The sequence below is a fragment of the Cicer arietinum genome, chromosome 8 (assembly GCF_000331145.2).
Source record: "Cicer arietinum cultivar CDC Frontier isolate Library 1 chromosome 8, Cicar.CDCFrontier_v2.0, whole genome shotgun sequence".
In the NCBI taxonomy this organism is placed as follows: Eukaryota; Viridiplantae; Streptophyta; class Magnoliopsida; order Fabales; family Fabaceae; genus Cicer; species Cicer arietinum.
Window position 1 is genome coordinate 9724665 of NC_021167.2, and position 22639 is coordinate 9747303.

The following is a 22639-nucleotide window of genomic DNA, read 5'->3' on the forward strand; positions in this document are numbered from 1 at the left end:
TTCAAGAAAGGATAAGAAAAATCCTAAGAAGTTTACCAAAAGAATGGAGGTCAATGATAACTGCCATTACAGAAGCAAGAGATTTGACCAACATAAAATTAGAAGATTCGGTTGGAACTCTAAGAACTCATGAACCACTGTTACTGGCAGATAAACCAAGCAAAAAAGGAAGAATGATTGCTCTAAAAACCAACCAAATAGAAAGTTCACCATCCAAGAAGAATGAAGGTGTCATAAAGAAGGAAAACACAGAGTATCCTTTGTCTGAGGATGAGGATGAACTCACTCTGATTTCCAAAAGAATTCAGAGGATGATAAACAGAAGAGGACATAATAAAGGACCTCCTCAAAAAGAAAAAATTGACAAAAATCAAATAACTTGTTATAGATGCAACAAGATGGGACACTACAAAACTGAGTGTCCTCTCAACAAAAGGAACTCAAGAAGATTTCCATATAAAAACAAATCCATGATGATTACTTGAGATGATAGTGATGAGTCATCATCTGAGCAAGAAAAGGAAGAAGAGGCCAACCTCTGTCTCATGGCAAAATCAGAAACTGAAAAGGTAAGTATTTCTGAACTATGTCCTACTTGTGAAAAATTAGAAAGTGAATTTGATAGCCTCTTAAATGAGTCAAACACTTTATCTCAAAAATGTATATTTCAAAAAAAACCAACTTGTTGAGATAAAGAAACAAAATGAGGAGCTTCAAAAAAAGAATGATGAGTATGTTAAAATCATTCAAGAATTGCAGCATTCTCATTTTCAAATGTTAGAGCAACAAAAAACTCTTAACGAGAGGATAGCCGAAACTCATCATCAACCTCCTGACGAGGACACAGAAAAGGAGATTTTGAAAATAGAGGTTAAGGAACTAAAAAACGATATTTCCATCTTTGTCAAATCTACAGAAACATTTCAAAAGATAATGGGGTCTCAATCTGGAATATTTGACAAGGCTGGTATTGGTTTTAAAATTTCTCAAAAACAAAAATTGTATGAAATTTTTTTATTGCCTAAAAAACGAGAGGATATGACTAAATGCACCTTTTGCAAAAAACTTGGGCATACTTCCAAAATTTGTCATGCTAAGAAGAAAGCTAACAATGTAAAGTCAGCATGCTCATTCTGTGGTAAACATGGACACCATGATTCTATTTGTTATCACAAAAGGAAATTCCTCACAAGAGAAAAAACTAACCAACAAGGACCCAATGCTATATGGGTACCTAAGTCACTTTTAAACTCTAATACAGGTTCGTCCTCGAATCAAAAAAAGAAAGCCTTGGTACTTGGACAGTGGTTGCTCAAGGCATATGACAGGGGATAAGCAATGCTTCATGTTATTGGAGATAAAGGATGGAGGATCAGTCACATTTGGTAATAATGATGCAGCTCAAATAAAAGGAACATGTATTATTGGTAAGAATAATTCTGCAAAAATTGAAAATGTTCAGTATGTGGATGGCTTGAAACATAACTTGCTAAGCATTAGTCAATTGTGCGATAGTGGTTTTGAAGTTATTTTTAAGCCAACTCTATGTGAGGTTAAACATTCATCCTCGGGTAGAGTTTTCTTTTCCGGTTTTAGAAAAAAGAATTTATATGAACTTTATCTTGATGATTTACCTACTGAATCTTGTTTTGTTTCCATTGAAAAAGATAAATGGATTTGGCACAAACGAGCTGGTCACGCAAGCTTAGACACTATTTCTAAATTAGCAAATTTAGAATTAGTAAAAGGTCTTCCAAAAAATAATTTTGAAAAAGACAAAGTTTGTGAAGCTTGTGTAAAAGGAAAACAAGTTAAAACTAGTTTTCACTCTAAAAACTTTGTTTCAACAAATCATCCTCTTGAACTTATTTATATTGATATTTTTGGTCCTGTCAAAACTCTAAGTCTTAGTGGAAAAAGATATGGTTTTGTAATTGTTGATGATTTTTCTCGTTTTACTTGGGTTCTATTTTTAAAACATAAAGATGAAGCCTTTGAGGCATTTCACCATTTTTGCAAAAAGGTTCAAAACGAAAAAGGATAAAAAATTGTCTCGGTGAGAAGTGACCATGGAGGTGAATTTGAAAATGAATCATTTAAAAATCTTTGTGAAGAAAATGGTATTTCTCACAACTTTTCTTGTCCAAGAACTCCCCAACAAAATGAGGTTGTTGAAAGGAAAAATAGAACTTTACAAGAAATGGCTAGAACTATTTTAAATGAAACCAACATTGAAAAATAATTTTGGCCCGAAGCCATCAACACTGCTTGTTATGTTTCTAATCGTGCATCCATTAGAAAAATTTTAAACAAAACTCCATACGAATTATGGAAAGGGAGAAAACCAAATATTTCCTATTTTCATATATTTGAGTGTTATTGCTACATTCTAAATAATAAAGAAAATTTAGGAAAGTTTGATCCAAAATCTGATAAAGGAATTTTTCTAGGATACTCCATAACGTCAAAAGGTTATAGAATATATAATCTTAGGACTCAAACTGTGGAGGAATCCATGCATGTTATTTTTGATGAGTTTGATGACTTGTGTTTAGAAAAAATAGATAAAAATGAAGAAGATGAACAATCATCCCCTCAAGTACCCGGTCCTCACGAAGAGGATGAGTCTGATCCAACCTCTCAGCAACCTCCAAGAGGATGGAAAACAGTCACGCATCATCCTCTAGATCTAGTCATTGGAAATACTGCAAATGGTGTGAGAACCAGAAACTCTCTAAGGGAAAATACTACCAACATGGCCATGATATCACAAGTTGAACCCAAAACGATTGATCAAGCTATTGGTGACAAATCATGGGTTGAAGCTATGATGGAAGAACTCTCACAGTTTGAAAGAAACAAGGTATAGAATCTGGTATCCCATCCTCTAGACGAATCTATTATTGGGACTAAATGGATATTTAGAAACAAACTAAATGAGGATGGAGAAGTCATTAGAAGTAAAACAAGATTAGTGGCACAAGGGTACAATCAACAAGAAGGAAATGATTATGATGAAACGTTTGCACCCGTAGCAAGACTTGAAGCAATAAGAATCCTCTTAGCTTATGCAACTCATAAAGGTATAAAACTATTTCAAATGGATGTCAAAGTGCCTTTTTGAATGAGTTCTTAAATGAGGAAGTGTATGTTCGTCAACCTCCTAGGTTTGAGGATGAGAAAAGGTCGAACCATGTGTTCAAACTCTCAAAAGCTCTTTATGGTTTAAAGCAAGCTCCTTGAACTTGGTATGAGAGGTTAAGTTCTTTTTTAAAAGAAAATGGATTTATTAGAGGACAGATTGATACAACTCTTTTCAAGAAGACTCTTGAGAAGGATTTATTGATTGTTCAAATTTATGTCGATGACATAATTTTTGGATCCACAAATGAAAAGATGTGTAAAGACTTCTCCAACCTCATGAAAAGTGAGTTTGAGATGAGTATGATGGGGGAATTAAAATTCTTCCTTGGTTTGCAAATCAAACAATGAGAGGATGACAAACTGATGCACGAATTCAAGAAGGAATTGACCGGATCAGATGTTAAATGTTGAGTCGGTGGAGGGTAAACATGTGTACAACATATCAATGAGAGAAAAATACACTTATTTAGTAAAAATTCCGGATACTAAAAAATAATACACCACTAAGTCTTATCTCAGACCCGAGCCAAGCCGCTCGAACGGTGGTGGCGCACACGTGTTTGGTTGTCTATTTGTGTGCATTCTCACTCCAATTATCGTACATGCACCTTATAAACACTACTAATATGTGTCATCCCTTATATGTAAGATTTTATTTTATTTTATTTTCAATTCACAACAAGTAACTTTCATTATTATCATCATCATCATTTCTAAAATATAGACCGAAGACTCGTAATTAGGGTTGTGCAAAAAATCCGGTTATGAGGCCTAAATCCATAACCGGATCCAAATCTATTTTAAATATGGTTAAAATCATATGGTTATAATCCGATTTATTTATAAACCGGTTGGATAACCACTTATATTTTATATTTGGATTTGGTTTTTATCCGGTTTTTTATCCACTACCAATATTTTGAGATTTTATTTCTTGAAAAAAATTTGATTTTTTTTTTCAAAAAAATATCGGAAAAAAATAAAAAAGAAACTTTTTTTCCTCAAAAAAAATTTAAATTGAATTTTTTCTCGAAATATTTGGTGAGAATTTTTTAAAAAAAAATTATCGAAAAAATTGATTTTTTTAAATAATCGATTTTTAAACTTGAATAAATGATTTTTTAAAAAAATAATCAAATTTTAACCGATTTTTTTTAAAAAAATCGATTTTAAAATTAAACATTTCAAAACCGATTGCTTATAAACCGGTTATTTAACCATAACCAATTTTACAATTAGTTTTATAACCGATTTTAAATCAAATAATAAATTTCATTATAAATCTAAATCCATATATTAATTTTAAAATAGATATGATTTAATTTTAAAAAAAAACCAACCATAAAGAGTCCTACTTGTAATCAAGCTAACATAGCAATGATATTTTGGTGATATGCGATATTTGATAACCTTATCACCTTTCTAGCAATGATTAAAAAAAATGTCAAATAAACAAACTAAGTTAAAAATGTTCAACCATATAGATATCGGGAGTTGTTCCATACGCCAAAATATTAAGTTTTATTTGATATTTTCGATAGAAATGTGAAATATCTGCGAGAATGGAGACTGCAAAATAAATATAATGAGAAACATGGACGCAAAAAAGAGATTTAGAGTGGAGTACTACCAACAATCGATAGTCTCTTTTATGGAAAATTACCATTCAATTTTTCTAAATTGTTTTTTTTTTTGGTCTTATCAAATGTTTTATATCTATTCTACGCAAATAAATATTCAGCATTATCATACCATTTTTCTTGCACTTATAGAAATTAATATAAATCGTTACATTATTAGTATATCATATATTATGCGATTCATTTTCCTTAATTTTAAATTATTTCTTTATACAATCTACTACTATGTTTAAAAAAATAATTCAAAAGAAAAAGAAGCTTTGATTCATTGAATATATTAATCATTCTTCAATTATTTTTTGGATTTGATTTAGACTTTAATATTATATTTAATTTGTAAAATAATTTAAAGAAAATGTAAATTTACTTATATTTTCAAATAATCAATAGATAAAGTAGAACTAAGTTGATAACTCGTTAATATGATGGGATTTATGTTCGAATCTGAAATTTCTCAACTAAGTTGATAATTATGGTGTCATTGACAACTCTCAAGTGCAGAGGAATGCTTGTAATAGCTTTTGTATCTTCCTCATTGAAAAATAGCAGTAATAAGGAGGGGTAGGTGTCGACTTCTATCAACTAGCATAGCTAGGTTGAAACCTTCCATGTCTTTGAATTGGTGGGTAGCCTATACTGATTTAAATGCCATGGATTTGATCATTGAATTCTGTTTTTTGAATCACAGCTGAGAGACCTTCAATGCATATAATCTAGAGATAAGGAGAGAAGGGATCCCCTTGTCAGAGTCCTCTCAAAGGTGTAATCGGTCCAACGCACTCGTGGTTGATCAGACATGGTATTTGACAGAAGTCTCGCACTGCATTATTCATATGACTCGTTGATTATCAAATCCAAGCTTCAAAAGTGCTGCTTCAAAGTATTCCCATTTTACACAATCAAATGCCTTGCTTACATATAGCTTTAGAGCTACTCAACCCTTTTTGCCTTTTGACTTGCATTTCATATAATGGAGGATCTCGTGAGCTGTCAGTGTGTTGTCAAGAATGTCTCTATTTACAACAAAAGTCGCTTGCTTCTTTGAGATACACTCAAGAAGGACTCTTTTTAGGTTGTTAGCAAGAGCTTTAGAAAGGACTTTCAAGATAACATTGCAAAAAGATGACTTGCGTCTAGGGATGAGAATAGACTAGGTCGTCCGACGTTGGCATATGGCTTAGCCTGACCTATTTAATAAAAAGGTTAGGCTCAAGCTATTTTTAAAGCCTATTTATTTAAATAGGTCAGACTCATGCTTATAAAGAAGAGGTCTGACATGCCGACATATATATATTTAATTATTTATTAATGCTATTTTTTATTATTATATTAATAATATTATTTCCTATTTTAAATTCTATCAATTAGACAATCACTCAGTAGTCATTTCATATTCGTTAGTCATTCCATATTTGGTAGTTGTTCCATATTCGGTAGCATTCAATTAGTCAATAACTCATTAGTTCTTCCATATTTGTTTGAGAGGTAATAATGGATGCGTTTGTTTCAGAAAAGAAAAAAAATCTATTCTTTGAAACCAAGAATTATGTTTTAGGGTTTAAAGGATGTTTGTTTCAGATTTTTTAAAAATTATTTTGTTAGAAAAATTATTTTTTGTTTCATTTATATAAAAATGTACATTGATATTGGCATGTGGAGAGCATATAGTATGAGTAGAGCATTTAAATATTTTAATATGAATAAGGCTTTTAAATAGGCTTTCAGGCTTTTAAAAAGGTCAGGTCAGACCGAAAAAAAAGTCTATGATAGGCCTTAGGCCTAAAAAATTAATCGTAGGTCAGGCTCATGTCTTGCAAAGCCTGGTCTGGCCTGGCCTATTCCCACCCCTACTTGTGTCCAATATATTTAAGAGTTACACCCGCCCTCAAGGGATTGTTTGTGTGCAGTCATAGGACAATTGATCCTAAAGTCAATTAAGAGTCAATCAATGAGGATGCATCGACCAATATTTATACCTAAGCGTAGACTAGAGGAGTGGGTCATGGACAAATGACTTCACATAATAATTGTACACATTATACCAACTTGCGACGAAAAAACTCGAATAAATCAAGGTCATATAAGTCTTAGTAGTCATGGACCGTCTGTGGCTAAGACTAATTCACTTTCCCTAACAAAGGACAGCTCGAACAGCCTACGAGTCACTTGGACAAACCATCGTCTTAGTCACAAAGATTGTAGTTAAGGTTTATTCATTGTCTGTGACTAGGAAAGACTTGTGAGTCACATGGGCAATCGACTATCTCAATCACAGTCAACAACCAAGGCTGTATTCACTGTTTGTGACTAAGGAAGGCTCGTGAGTCACTTTGACAACCGACTGTCTTAGTCACTGTTAGTGACCAAAGCTTATTCATTGTCCTCGACTAGGGAAGACTTGTTAGTCACTTGAATAATCGATCTTGCCAATCACTTGCACATGTGACATTTTCAGTCCTAATCACTGACCAAGGCTTATTCCTTATTAAGGAAGACCCGTGAGACACTCAGATAATCGATTGTCTCAGTTACATGCACGACTAAGTCTTGTTCATTGTGGATGACTAGGGAAGATTAAAGACTTTTAGTTGCAAGAACAATATTATTGTTATTAAGATTGGGAGGAAAATGACATTCTCAAATGCACTTGTTACAAGCATCTAAAACTTCTTGGCCAATAAGAGACCAAAACTTTTGGTAGAATATTATATTTTAACTGGTTGGACGAGGAGTTTTATCTAGGTGCATGTCGTGAATAGCCACAATGAGTTCTTCATGCGTGAAAGAGGAAATAAGCATAATGTTTTTCATTGAAGTGATACATTGTGTGAGAGCATTCAAAGCAGGGTTCATGTCACCTATGTAAGTTGCATAAAGAGTCTCAGAGTAGGATTTTGCAAGGTTGTAGAGGCCTTCATGTGTGTCAATTATCTCATTGGTGTCCGAGCAAAACTTCAAGATCTATTTCCTATTTTTTTCTAGCATTTGCTTGTGCATAGAAAAAGAGGTTGTTTGTGGGTCATTCGATGTGTCAGACTAATTATGATCTTTTTGCAATAAAGCACAAGTGAGTTGATTCTTAAATTCAGTTCTAGAAAGTACCAATTTTTTATTAGTGGATTGACGAACTCGCTCGATAATCTTCTGAAGCCGACTAGTAATCTCGAAAGTTACTAGCTTTGCTCCAAACAAACATGTCCTCAATACAATAAGTGAATTTATGAAAGATGTGTTAGAGTTGATTTTTAAAATGTGTAAGCCTAACCACTAAAATATTTAGAAGACAAAAAAAATTGTGTCAAAAGCAAAACAAATAACCGGACATTTTGTTGGAGTATGGCTACTTATTTGGAATCATGTAAATTATTGATTAGAATATTTGATTGGAGCATCTAATAATATAAATTATAAAAATATCAGATGTTAAAAACAACATTTAAAATTTTAAAAATACAAATGGACAACTTTTTAAAAAAAAATCAATAATTTATTTTTTGCATTAATGCAATTATTTAATTTATGTGAACAATATTTTAAAAATAAGTTAAATCAAATCAACCAAAAAAAAATATAATTTCCTTAGAATTTATTTCACTTAAAAAAAAGTCAAATCAAATCGTTAATATTTTTATCTTTTTACAAGTATTTTATTGACAAGATCTTCTTGTCATTATTATTCAATTTTATATTAATTTTCTGAACATTTCTAATATTAAAAAAAAAATTAAATTTATTACAAGTAAAAAAAAAATTAAATTCATGACTATTATTTCGAAAACAATCTATTATTTCTGTTTGCTAAATTTTATATTAATATTTTGTACATAAATAAATAAATTCTGATTGGAGGCTTCCAAAGAAAGAGGGTATTTTTACAAGCGCGTTAATTAACTATTACAAGAATTTGGACTAAAGTTTCTTTTTTTCCACCAATTTGTGCATCCTGTAATCGCGTTGAAGCAGTAACCTAGATACTTCCAAAGAACAAACCAACTATAAAACCCCCCTCAACCTTTCTTCTTTTCTCCACACAAAAACTACAGCATATGTCTCAAAGGCCTTCCGTTCCTCACTCTTCTTCTATAGCTTGTGGTCTCCATTCTCATCTCCTGGTCTCCAGTGAGATGAACTCTAACTCCAATTGGTCCTATTCTAATTGCCACTAGTTATTATTAGATCTACAATTATTTCATTCTTTTTCTCCTAAATTTTTTTCTATTCTTTCAAACCTTTTTCTCAAAAAAACCAAAGCATCATGGGTGTCAAAGGTTTTGTTGAAGGAGGCATTGCTTCCATTATCGCAGGTTGTTCCACCCACCCACTTGATTTAATCAAGGTTCGTATGCAGCTCCAAGGCGAAAACGCTCCCAAACCGAACCCGGTTCATAACCTCCGACCGGCACTTGCTTTCCAAACCGGAACAACTTCCATCCACGTGGGGCCTACTCCGCTCCCACAACCTCGTGTGGGTCCCATCTCAGTTGGTGTACGTCTCGTCCAACAAGAAGGCGTCCGAGCTCTCTTCTCCGGCGTCTCCGCCACCGTGCTCCGGCAGACTCTCTACTCCACCACCAGGATGGGCCTTTACGACATCCTTAAGACTAAATGGTCAGATCAAGCTAGCGGTAACATGCCGCTGGCTCGCAAAATCGAGGCCGGACTCATTGCCGGCGGAGTCGGAGCCGCGATTGGAAACCCTGCCGATGTAGCCATGGTTCGAATGCAAGCCGATGGAAGACTTCCATCGGCTCAGCGTCGGAACTACAAATCTGTCGTGGACGCCATTACAAGAATGGCGAAACAGGAGGGCGTGACAAGTCTCTGGCGCGGTTCATCTTTAACAGTGAACCGCGCTATGTTAGTCACGGCCTCCCAATTAGCCTCCTACGATCAATTCAAGGAGATGATTCTCGAGAAGGGAGTGATGCGTGATGGACTTGGGACCCACGTGACAGCGAGTTTTGCGGCGGGATTTGTGGCGGCGGTGGCAAGTAACCCAGTGGATGTTATTAAAACGAGGGTGATGAATATGAAGGTGGAGGCAGGTAAGGAAGCACCTTATGCTGGTGCTTTGGATTGTGCTTTGAAAACGGTTCGTGCTGAAGGTCCTATGGCTCTTTACAAAGGGTTTATACCTACAATTTCGAGGCAGGGTCCTTTCACTGTTGTTCTTTTTGTTACTCTTGAGCAGGTTCGCAAGTTGTTCAAAGATTTCTGAGTAAGTAGATCGATGATGATGACGAAGATTTTTAGTTTAAGTTTCGATTCCAATAAACTCTGTTTGAAATTATTTTCCTAGTGTTCTGTTGTTATGAAATGGTAATTTTGTTATAATGTTATTTGATTAATGAAAGTGGCATTCAACAAACAATTTAAGGAATATTTTTAAATTGAGAATTTGACAGTTTGACCACAGCAAATCACTAATTTTTTATTTTTTTAAAGTTTTGAATATGAGAAAGGAATTGCGTGCACGTAAATAATAAAATAGGTGGAACTTATTAGCTTGTTATTTTGGTTTCAATTTTGAAAGGAAAGTGCGAGCAGTTTGGTAACGATATCTTTTTTATGGTAACAATTGTGTGAGATTGAGGATGAAAGGAAAGTTTAGTATATTGGTAAAGGTGCATGTGGTGGTGCTGAATGTTTCTTCCTCAGACAATGTAAGTTGTTTGTCACGATTCAGTGCACTTATTAGCTAGCGGAATAATTCATGATCCCAAAAATCTCTAATGCACATAATTTAGGGGATTGGGGCCCAAATGAGGTGTTAAATTATCTCCTTTATATATCTGTGTGTTACAAATCTCTTGAGTGCGTGTTCCTGTCGCAATACTATTATTATCAGAAATTAGGACAACATTGTTTTCAATTTTTATCTATATTTATGTTTGATACGTGTCAATGTTTTAAGATGGATGTTTATCTCCAATTAATTGTGCCCGTGGAAATGGTGGTGGTGGGATTTTCATGTCATAGTTTTTTTAATAATCATCTTTAGGGGAAACGGAGTTAATAATTTAGTCCTAATAATTTAGAGTTTAATTATAAAATAATAAAATTTTATTAATTATTATTTTAATTAAAATTTGAATTTAAGTTATCTGAAATAATTTGTGTTTAAATAATTAGAGACAATCTTAATATACAATTCAATCAATTAAATTGTCCAAATGATTACTATATTTTATAAAAAATAATTATAATTTAGAAATTAAAAAATACTAGAGACATTAGCGGTGAGAAATTATGATTCTTTGAAATTTTGTTAAAAAAATTATTATTAAAAAAATAGGAAAAATATAGGTAATTGACATTCTGAAAAATAAATAATTCTTAGAATATAACTTTTTTGAATTTACACCAAATTCCGAATAATATATTCTTATATACACTTTTTTTCTTGTACACAAAAAAAAAATCACTTTTTTGAAATATTTGTAGATATCAATAAGGCAATTAGACAATTCTGCACCATAAGTTCAAAGTACCAAGTAGACAATTCTTAAGGACTCTATGCCAATAATAATTTGATCTGTTTGTTTGGCTTTGTTGCACCTCAAAATTGATATTTTATGGGAGGAAATGAGTTGTTTCTTTCACAAAAAGTTATCGTACCCTATGTGACTTGAACAAATCACCGATTATAGATGCTATATCATTGAGTTAAACGAAACCTCCAATCACCCATTTGTATTGCATAATACTAATTAAGTCCCCAAAAAAATGGTTTTTCATGCGGTATTGACAGTCCAATTCACATCCATTTCAGCAATAACTTTATCGCTGGTCTAACTAAAATAATCTCACATTGTTTCACAATTGAGGTTAAAAGTCATTTATAAAATATATTTATATTTCTTTATCATCTAACTCGTCTTTCACTAAAAATAAAGCCGTAATATCTTACTCACATGATTTAAAGTAGATAATATTTTGATTTTAAATTTTATTTGATTATTATTAAATTGAACTTCAATTATTATTTCCTAGTATAATTGATCGATACACTACCCATGTGCAAGCATTTCTCAAATAAGAGGAACGACAAAAGTGTACAAAATTTTGGACCTTTTTAGATGTTGTACACAGCAATGGGCTATTTAATAGAAGGAAATTTCCTAGCGGCAATGTAATAGAGTTGCTGTAAATTTTCAACGACTCATTATTGTCTCGTTCGTTCATTTTCAACTATTTGAAATAAACCAAAGTAGGCCAAAGAAACTATAATGATAGTGGAAGCATAAAGGCAATAAATTACCAAGAAAAAGTAACAACCTACTTCACCACAAATCAACACTATGATATAGAGTAAAGAGGGCTAAGTTCTAATTAACAAGTGCTCTAAATACATAAAGAAATCAAAAAATGAAAAAATTTACATTGAAAAAAAATTAACTTTTAAAGAGTTGAATATATAAATTTCAATAAACTTACATTTTTTTTCTTCTATATTTTGATCATTAACAAATGCTCCAAACACACAAGAGCATTTGTGTGATTCTTCCCTTTAAGGTGAGTTGTGGAATATTGTCAAACTGACCACTGAAATTTCCACTCAACATCAAAAGATTAATTAGGAAGTGTGTGTGCATCAGGTTATCCATTTTGACCATGTTCGGTTGATAAAATCAAAAGTGGTTTGAAAGTTACAATTGACAAAGTGTTTTACAGTATATGCTCTTGTATAATTAATTGGACGGTCGACAGAAAGAAACAGCGTTACATATTACATATTATATATATTATATTGATTTATCTCATTTATCACATCACTCTTTTTTTTATTACATTTGAACGTTTTATTTTTTCTTTATCTCTTTCTTCATATCATTCAATCTATGGCATTTATTACAAGACTCTTTTTTATTTCTATCTCTCTTAAGGTGTATAAGTTATACAGGGAAGGTCCTTTCCGTTAATTCAATATCTGTCTCGCCTGCTAACTATTCTCGGTCTACCCTGATAGGGTATTCGATTCCTCTTGGCTACTTTACCTTTATTACGATATCACCAGATTAGCAAGAAATACCTGTGACCTGGTTCACGCTTTGTTTTGACTTCAAGCAGTTCCAAGATCAGGATCCGTACACCAAACATTTTTCTTAATATTAACCAATTTGGGTCATTATTAAAGTTCAATGGTCGATGTTGCATTTTGTGCAATCCAAAAAAATTCCTTGTTTTACCTCCCACCCCCCAATCATAAAGAAAAGACCATATTGCCCCTAGTTTCATCCATAAAAACCTCACAAAAAATTCACTTTTCTTTTTTCACTCATTTCTTCGAAACTCTGAAATATTCGAACCTCCCACCCTACCAAAACTTCGAATCTTTAAAACCTCCGAAACCAAAAAGTAAGACAATTTTCGAAAGTCTTCTTGGGGTTGAAAGTTTCGAAGCACATTTTGTCCAGAAAATATCAAACTTTCGAAACTTTCGTTAAACATGAAAGTTTCGAAACACAGCTTTTCGAAAGTTTCCTTGAGGTTGAAAGTTTCGAAGGGCATTTTTTCCAAGAAATATCAAACTTTCGGAACTTTTGTTCAACATGAAAGTTTCGAAATGAAACTTATTCGAACATTTTGAAAAATTCGAAACATGAGGTTTCGAATGTTTGGTATATATGGAAACATCAAATTTCGGAAGTTTGAGAAATGAAAGTTATTTTTTTATAATAAATAATAATAAATGTATAGTAATAAATAGTAATAAATTAATACTAATAAATAGTAATAAATTAATACTAATAAATAGCAATAAATTTCATACTTAATTTCAAAAATAGTAATAAATTTAATTAATAATAATATTATAAATTTATTTTTTAAAATAAAATTTTAATTATAAATTGAAACTTCCGTAAATTACAAATATTTTGAAATTTTTGAAATTGAATTACTTCGAAAATTTGAAAGTTTCGAAATGTGTATCGAAAATTTGAAAGTTTCGAAATTTGAAAGTTTCGAGCATTACGTTTCCGAAGTTTCAAATTCATCAAAACTTTCGAAAATTTTTCAAATTTAACAAAACTTTCGAAATTAAAAAAAAAATTATTATTTTGAAAGTTTGTAATTTTCGAAAGTAGGGATGAAAAATAGAGTTTTTTTTTTATAATTTTATACAAAAGAAAAAAGGACAAAATAGTCTTTATGAAAAAATAGGGGGGTGGGAGTTGGACGATTAAAGACTTTGTTTATTAGTCATAAAAATAAAAAATAAATAAATATATATTTCGTATTGAATCAACATTAATCATGTCATCGTCTTATTTATATAAATAATGAAGGTCATAAAGATCCGTCGTTAAAATTTTCAATAATTTTTGTACAAATTCAAAAAATGGACCACTATAGAACTCACCTAAAATAGTATATATATTTTTACCAAAGAAAAATATTAGAGTCAAGACTTATTTTGGTCCATGAGAAATTCTTAAACACCCATTTTAGTCTTTGAGAAAAATAAAAGCATTTTTCATTCTATAAGAAAAATAAATCGGATCAAATTAGTCTTTATGTAAACCACAATTAAAAAATTGAGTTTTTGTGTTTTGCTAACTTGTCCGATGACTCATTAACTTGACTTACCCACGTGTAATTTCTATAGAATAAAAAATAAAAATAAAAATAAAAAAGACAATTAGGTCCTTGACAATAATTAAAAACAAACAATTAAGTCTCTAACAATAATTAAATAAACATTTTAATCTCTGCAACAAAAAATTCACTAAATTATAATATAATTTGAAAAACAACGCCATTAATATTCAAATTAAACTACAACTGTATCTTTCATGAACAGTACATGAAATCACACCTTCAAAAACGTGAGTATGAAGAACAATAACGCACCTTTAGAAATGCGAGGACGAAGAAGAAAAGTTTGAGAATGAAGAAGAAAATGCATCTTTTGAAACAAACGACAGAGACGAAGTCACACATTCAGAATCTCATACCAATATAGAATCAAAATAATTTCTATCTTAGACTTGTGATTTATCTAAATAAAATAACGCTAGGGTTTATTTTTTTCTAAATTGAGCGAATAACTAAATTGTCGCAATTTATTTTATTTAAAGACTAAAATGTGTTTTTTAGTTTTTTTTAGGGACTTAATTAGGTATTTCAAAATTTCTCATTGATTAATTTGATCCGATTTATTTTTCTTAGTAACTAAAAAATATTTTTATTTTTCTTTAGGACTAAATTGATCTCTCAAAATTTCTCATGAATCAAAATAGATATTTACTCAAAATATTATTAACTCACAAAATATATAATTATTAAACAAATTTAAAATATACAAGAGTTTCTACAAATTACAATTCTACTCTACAAAATTTCATATTTAAAGAAAAGTAGAAATGTAAAAAGCTGAATAGTGTAACTCTAAGTTGTGCGAATGTATTCAAAAAAATGACAATGTGAGTTAATTTTAGACTTTTAATTGACCTTGAACTAAAAAGTTTTATGCGACTTAAAATAAAAATAATAGTTTTTAAAAAAGGCTTTTATTTTATTTTTCTTGTGGGAGCTACCATCATAGTGGATCCAACCTAGGCACAAATCCTTGAGGGTTGCTCTTAAACCCCCCAAAATACACAACAATCTCCTATTAGGACATTTTCGGTAGTTTAAATTATTATCGAAAGCATAATTTCATTAGTAGTTTTTGCGAATAAAATGATTAATCACCCATCAATTTGATGCGGGGTAAATCCTTTTAGCTTTTGGCACAAAACCTAACTCAGATTTATCTTCTATACAAATCATCTTAAATTTGAATTTTTATTTTATTTAACATAGAAATTTAGGAACGATCTCATTTTGATATGATGGAAAATGTCTTTTAAATATTGATTTTTGTTGGTAGGTTAAAAAATAACTGAACAAAACCCAAAGTATTATATTGAATTGAAATTATGCTTAGGTTGTCTGAACAAAGAAGGTGAAGAAGAGACATTCATCCATAAACTCAACGAAAAGTCACTTAACAATACAAAATACGCTTTGAAATTATGCTTTCAAATGTTGTCATAAAGGATTCTTACATCTGAGCCATCTAATTCTATCTATTCATTGAAAATAAATCATCTCACTCTGATATTAGAATCATTTTGTCGCTAAATTTGTCCCATACAAGACTAAGAAGTATATAATTTGGTTTGACAAATTTTGAGGCAATTTTGGTAAAAAAATCATTAGATTAAATTTATTAATTGGGTAAAATTTAGTGCATAATTACTAAAAGGGTTGGTCAATAATTTGACTTTCCCATTGGAATTTAACATCCAGAACAGAATTAAGGTCGATGTTCCAAAATTTCAAGGAACAATAACGGATATTTGATAGTTGAGATTATTCAGACTTACTAGATGCAAGAGAATATTCAAACTAGATCCAACTCTTTTATATGTAATCATGTGGGCAAATCAACAAATACTCTTCTTAACTTAACCAAATGTAACTGTACATGCCTTCATATTTCTAAGCACATCTGAAGTATAATTTTATCCTTTCATAAAAACTAATCATCTGAACCGAGAATTTGCTCCTTGAGTTGCTCTATTTTAGTTGTCAGTTCATCTCTATTTCTCTGCAGTTAAATGAATCTAATTAATAATAATTGGTAATCAGCATATGGATATCAGCCAATATAGCTAAAAATCTGCACATACCTTGAAAAGCAAATAACGGTAAGTGAACCATAACGAATATCCAAGTCCTACAACTTCGAACAGTTTGGGGAACTGGCATAACAATGAACCAAAAAGTTAGTATTTACAAAAGTTGGACCTTGGTTTCAAACCTTAACCAATTTAATAACATACACTTACCAATGGGATAGAATCAATAGCCCCAACAACAGCTGAAATTAGCCACAGAGTCACTATAGCACCACTACCATACACGACGAGAGAAGTGGTGTCATTTACATCAAACTGTAAATATTAAAAAGAATCGAGACTGAATCAGTAATGCAGGGTAAACACAACAGGCACAAAAAGTTACAGTAAAATCAAATAATGAACAATCTAGTGACGATGTTGTAGATTAAAAAGCAACATAGAAACACACCATTGATGGATCCACAGTGGAGAAGAAATTTACTAGACAGTCTCCACTCTCCTCAATCGATTAGAATAGACAGAAAACAGGCTAAAAAATCAATTTTATGCAAACTAGTGTGCAATGTTTCTCTTTGGTTATTTTGGGTTAACACTTAGCAGAAGGAAAGATGAAAACAAATGGGTTCAGTTATAAAAAACAGTGAAGAAAATTGGAATTCTCATGCAACAGTGCAGCCCAATTCAGTTATTAGATTCAGCATTCAATATAACTATATTAAATAGAAAAACATAACAACAAATGAAAGCAAATTCAAAAGCTTGAGAGTAGAAAGATGAGAAGCATAACACAGCTCAAAATATTATTTCTTGTACAAGGAAAGCTCAAGAAAAAATGTGAAGTTGCTCAGTTAACCGCTCAGGTTCGACATGAATGCCGAAGTATCAACAAGCACTCAAAGAATGCCATCAATAAACTGAGGTTTCATCATAGCAACAAAACATGGAAACCAATCTAAAACAGTGGCACAACAAATAAACATAAACAACAACAAGATTGAGAGCTAGAAAGATGAGAATCACAGCAGAAAAAAAGTTATATTTTTTATACTCGAGAGGCTCATTTAAAAAGTATTGTTGCTCAGTTAACCGCTCAGGTTCGACATGAATGCCGAAGTATCATCAAACACTAATGTCATCAATAAACTGAAGTTTCATCATTGCAACACATTGAAATACATACCAATATAAAACAGTGGAACAACAAACAAAACACATGCATCTTCATCACTCTACCAATCTCACAACAGGCAGCAAAAGGCAATAGGGTTCAGGAAACAAAGTAAAATCATCATAAGTCATTACAACGAAGTAATGAAAAAAATAAAAACACAATTTAAAACGATGAACAGTTGCTCAGGTAACCGCTCAGGTTCGACATGAATGCCGAAGTATCATCAAGCACTCAATGAATGCCATCAATAAACTGAGGTTTCATCATAGCAACAAAACATGGAAATGCAAAGCAATCTAAAAATGTGGAAAGACAAACACAAGGACCTCCATCAATATACCAAACTCACAAGTCACAATAACGACACTAGTGTGAAAAGAAAGAACTAAACAGATTATAATTAATAAAAGGCAAGGGAGTTTCAAATGACTTCCACTTATACTTATCCAGAAAATATTACACTGACCCTCCTTTTCCTTTCCACAAGTGGAAAGAAAAGCAGTAAGTTTTCACGATGTGAGTATGAACCAATTCAGCAGTGTTATATCTTTAGTTAAAAACAACATTCAATCAACCATCGCATAACACCTATGAAAACAGATTGGATAACTGAAAAACGGTCCAGTTATAAGTCACCATAAAATAGTTTTTCATACAGTAGTGCAGCCCAGTTCACATCAAAGTCAATCAGTGCAAAAGAAGAATATCAAAGGAAAGCAAACATGAAAGCTCCAGAGGTTCAAGTAAAATTCCCACAACTCACAAGTATTATACAAACACTTTCGAAAGTGTTAAAGAAAAAGAAACCAAAAATTGAAACAATGAAGACTAAGAGTTGCTCAGTTAACCGCTCAGGTTCGACGTGAATGCCGAAGTATCACCAAGCATTCTACGAATGTCATCAATAAACTGAAGTTTCATCATAGCAACTCAACATAGCAATAAAAACAGTAAAAAGAAAAAAATGCATCAAACTCAAAATCACTAAACTACTCAGATTATGAATTTGTATTACTAATTAAAAAGGAAAGGCAAAGCGACCTTTACATTAAGCTTATCGAGGAAATCCAACGGCAAGAATTCTCCATCAGAAGGTAACTCTTCCTTTGAGTCTTCATTCTCGACAGTTTCATTGTAGCCATTTTTATCAGCCTCCAACGTTATCACACTATCCCGTTTCTCGTTGAAAAATTTACCTACCCCACTGGATGTTTCCTCAGACTCTATTGCTCTTCGCAACACATTTCTAAGGAAAATTGATCCTGAAATAACATAAACCAAACAAATTTATATTCAACACTTGCCCTTCATTTCTTTACAGTTAAAGATTCAATTTTTACAATAAATTACAACAACCCATTTGCCCTAAAAGCTTAATTAACATAAAAGAAGCAAAAAAAGTATCGCATCAATTTCACCACACAACAGAACATGTAAATTATATAAATAAATAAATAAAACATTTTTCTTAAATCTCAAACAAAATAAGTGAAAAAAAAAAGGGCGTGGATTTAAACAAAATGAAATAAAAAATGTATTTAGAATACCAAATGAAAGAGATTAGAGAACGTACGAGATAAGAGTAAAGCAGAAGGGGTAACTAGGGTTTGTTTTTTGAGAGAAAAAGAGGGTTTAGAGTGAAAAGCGAATGAATTGGGAAATTTGGAAAGAGTGAGAGGCTGAGCTGTACAATGCCCCATCGTGAATAAGACGAGGAAGAGGTGACTGAGTTGAAGAAATTAAGGGGATTTCTACTCCTTTATATACAAAATGGTTTCTAGGGTTTCAAGTTTTTCTTCTGTATTTTCATTTTAATTTGATTTTTGCTAGTTGCACCCCCTACTTTTCCGAGACACAGCATATTTTAAAAAATAAAGTACCAAGAAATTCTAAACCGATCAACTCAAATATCCAATTCAAGCTAAATAAATTGGTATGTTTTTTTATATGTTTTGAGTTTAAATCAAACTAATCCAACTCAAACTCAATTAATTTGAATGTCAGATTTCATATCTTTCAAAAATGATCATATGAAACGCAAAGTAAATCATTATATTTTATATTATTAGGTTATTATTAGTTTTGTTATATTTTGGTATTACTTTTATTCTTTGATATTGCAGTAATGTAAGCTTGTATTTGTTCTGTTCTATACACATCTTGTATATGAAATAGAAATTAAATTTAGCCTTTGAAACTTTACTTATAATGGAATACATTTGAGTACAGTCTATGTTTTATGAGGATTGCCTCACTAGAAATAGGAGCGGCAAAATGAGTTTAAAATGAGTTTAGTTCATTGGACCAACTCATTTTAGGTGGAAAAAAAAATAGTGGAGTGAATAGAGGCTTTGAATCCTACTACTCAAGTTGGTTTGCCTTGTTAAAAAGTGGGGCATGACAAATTAATTACTCAAACCAATTTAATTTTTTTAAGAAAAACAATAATTTACTTAACCATTAATCTATTTTCTAGCCACAACTCATTAAACTTAGAGTTTTAATGTTTGTGTTAATTGTTGATTACATTGTATTTTAGTAGACAAATTTTGAAGTTTTTTGTTGTTGTTTAGACACACCAATTGGTCTAAAAATAAACGCATTTAATCTTATTTTTTTTGTTAATTGAATGGTCATTCCTTGAACTAACCGCTATTTTGAGAGACAGGACAGAGTGATAATTTCAATCTACTGTCTAAATTGACATCATCCGTTCTTTTTTTAATAAGTTAATAGTATAGAGGACCAAAATAGGATTATTATATAAGTTAAAGGCATTGTTTATATATTCTAAACAAAGTAATCATTCTTTAAAAAGGTTAATTTATCTCTTCTCAATATATTATATTAATTAAAAACACAACTATCCATAAAAAAATTTAAAATTTGTCAAATAAATTGAATTATATAGTAGATCACCTTTATAAATAGTTCATTGTTAATTAATGTTTAAAAATTATAAAAAAAATTTAAGGACACTTGACGATACTCTTACTTTAGATAAAAAAAACATACCAATTTAGAAGTATTACTCTTACATACCAATTTAGATTAAAAAAAAACGATACTCTTAAAATACTCTTAGGACTTAGAAGTATTACTACGCCTTTAGATAAAATACTTGCATTATTATGGAGCAACAATCGATCCAACAGAGGAACATTGGCGGAACCAATTGTTTAGGCCCACATGTTCATAGATTTGGACACCGAGCCCAGGTAATGTGGGTTTTAGGCCCAATTAATTGAGTCGTTTCAATAAGCCGATGTTCGGTTTTAAGACAAGAAAGCGTTGCCAAAATACTGTTTTTATCAAAGTTTCTGTTTTGACAAAACGTTCCAAAAAATAAAGTTGGATTACCTACCTATGTTTCAGAGGTTCATTGTATTTCTTTGCGTTACTAAAAGGGTTAGAGTTGTTTATAAAAAAAGGATCAGAGTGAGTTGAATGAGAAAAAATGAAGTTGTGTTCATTATTTGCCATTAAAAAAAAACAAGAGAAATATTACTAACACACTCTCTTAACACTTTTCTTTAATACTTTCTTATCAATTGAAAATCTTATTGAAATTTATAAAAAATGAAGTCCACATGATTTGGTATGACTAATTTTGAAAGTGTTAAAATTCATTTAAATTTTAAGTAATATTAGAGTGCGTTAAATAGATATTGTCAAAAAAATATGTTATTAATATTTTTCTTTACCCCCCAACATAAAATTTTTGTTGTAAAATACCCAAAATAACCCTAAAAAAAACAGTAAAAGTCAAAATAAGAAAAAATTGAAACACTTTACCCCCACATTGAAAAATCCGGAAAAGTAAGTTTTCAGAAAAAATAGTTTTTACCGGAAATTTCAAGAGGATTGAAATTTCCGGTAGTTCAAAATACATACCGGAAATTTCAAAAACGAAATTTCCGGGAGGCAAACCGGAAATTTGAAAAATCCGGTAGTTGTAAATTCCCAGAAATTTCGTTTTTGAAATTTCCGGTATGTATTTTGAACTACCGGAAATTTCAATCCTCTTGAAATTTCCGGTAAAAACTAAATTTTCCGAAAACTTACTTTTCCGGATTTTTCAGTGTGGGGGTAAAGTGTTTGAATTTTTTCTTATTTTGACTTTTACTGTTTTTTTTAGGGTTATTTTGGGTATTTTACAACAAAAATTTTATGTTGGGGGGGTATAGGTTTAAATGGGGGGGTACAATAGCCAATTGTCCTATATTTGCAACTCACAAATCAATATGCCCAAAAGTGATTATGCTTCCGTGTTGGGCCCAGGGGACCTGGACTTAGCCCAAGCCTTCTTCAAGCCCATCTCCAACGCCACCCTTCCATCTCTCTCTAAGCGCCAAACCAAGATCTCCGTCATCGGCGCTGAAAATGTAGGAATGGCCATCGCTGAGACCTTCCTCACTTAAGACTTCATCGACGAGCTCGTCATCGTCGACAACAAACCCGACAGACTCCATGGCGAGATGTTATACCTTCAATCCATCGCCGCCTTTCTCCCTCGCCTTAAGATCAACTTATTCACTCAATCTTTGTGTCATTACCGCCGACGCACGACAGATCGTCGGTGAGTCAAGGTTGAACCTCCTTTAGAGGAACCTCACTCTATTCAAGGAAATCATACTCGCTTTAGCTCCTAACTCGCCAGATACAGTTATCCTCATCGTGTTTAAACCTATCGATGTTCTCACCTACATCACAAGGAAGCTCCCCAGGTTTCCATCCAATTAGATTATCAGGTCGGGTACCAACTTGGATTCTTCTTGCTTTCGTTTCCTCGTAGCTGATCACCTAGAAATCAATGCTCATGATGATCAGGTCATTCTAATTTTGTTTTTATTATTATTTTCGTGAAGTGATTGTTTTTTAGTGCGAGAATGATTTGAAATGAAATTTAGTGAAATATAATATTATTGGAAGTTTAGCGCATCTTTTGAAATCTCACCGAAACTTTGGCACTATTTGCTAAAATTAAATTATAAATTGTCTTATAAATAAAAAGCTATCTGATATATGTAGATACGTAGATACATGATATA

The 22639-nt window shown here is 31.7% G+C and overlaps 2 protein-coding genes, 4 non-coding genes and 1 pseudogene across 7 annotated transcripts; 2 read left to right on the forward strand and 5 right to left on the reverse strand.

Moving 5' to 3' along the window:
• Positions 1–8738: 8738 nt before the first annotated feature.
• Positions 8739–10155, forward strand: LOC101500484 (mitochondrial uncoupling protein 5). Its single transcript, XM_004489704.4, has one exon. It carries the CDS (start codon positions 9040–9042, stop codon positions 10000–10002), a length of 963 nt encoding a protein of 320 aa, XP_004489761.1. The 5' UTR covers positions 8739–9039; the 3' UTR covers positions 10003–10155.
• Positions 10156–16089: 5934 nt separating this feature from the next.
• LOC101500805 (protein CURVATURE THYLAKOID 1D, chloroplastic) lies at positions 16090–19338 on the reverse strand. 2 transcript variants are annotated; one of them, XM_004489705.3, is made up of 5 exons: positions 19162–19338; positions 18630–18850; positions 16625–16729; positions 16466–16537; positions 16090–16383 (listed from the first exon to the last, which is right to left on the reverse strand). In XM_004489705.3, the coding sequence occupies exons 1-5, from the start codon at positions 19286–19288 to the stop codon at positions 16315–16317; spliced, it is 594 nt and encodes a 197-aa protein (XP_004489762.1). In that variant the 5' UTR covers positions 19289–19338; the 3' UTR covers positions 16090–16314. The 2 variants fall into 2 exon arrangements, with proteins under 2 accessions (XP_004489762.1, XP_004489763.1); XM_004489706.3 differs by having other exon boundaries at positions 18636–18850; positions 19162–19337.
• Positions 17258–17351, reverse strand: LOC113785549 (small nucleolar RNA snoR128). The gene has a single exon (XR_003471675.1). It is a non-coding gene; the product is annotated as a small nucleolar RNA snoR128 (small nucleolar RNA).
• On the reverse strand, positions 17492–17580 carry LOC113785554 (small nucleolar RNA snoR128). The gene has a single exon (XR_003471680.1). It is a non-coding gene; the product is annotated as a small nucleolar RNA snoR128 (small nucleolar RNA).
• Positions 17767–17860, reverse strand: LOC113785552 (small nucleolar RNA snoR128). The gene has a single exon (XR_003471678.1). It is a non-coding gene; the product is annotated as a small nucleolar RNA snoR128 (small nucleolar RNA).
• On the reverse strand, positions 18424–18517 carry LOC113785550 (small nucleolar RNA snoR128). Its single transcript, XR_003471676.1, has one exon. It is a non-coding gene; the product is annotated as a small nucleolar RNA snoR128 (small nucleolar RNA).
• A 2489-nt stretch (positions 19339–21827) lies between the features above and the next one.
• LOC101501331 (L-lactate dehydrogenase-like) lies at positions 21828–22544 on the forward strand (annotated as a pseudogene).
• Positions 22545–22639: the final 95 nt, after the last annotated feature.

Coding starts and splice junctions, on each gene's coding strand:
- LOC101500484 (XM_004489704.4), top strand. CDS start 9,040: ATGGGTGTCAAAGGTTTTGTTGAAGGAGGCATTGCTTCCATTATCGCA.
- LOC101500805 (XM_004489705.3), bottom strand. CDS start 19,288: ATGGGGCATTGTACAGCTCAGCCTCTCACTCTTTCCAAATTTCCCAAT. Junction 18,851..19,161: donor TTCTGCTTTACTCTTATCTC/GTACGTTCTCTA, acceptor ATGTTATTTCAG/GATCAATTTTCCTTAGAAAT. Junction 16,384..16,465: donor ACCGTTATTTGCTTTTCAAG/GTATGTGCAGAT, acceptor ATTTAACTGCAG/AGAAATAGAGATGAACTGAC.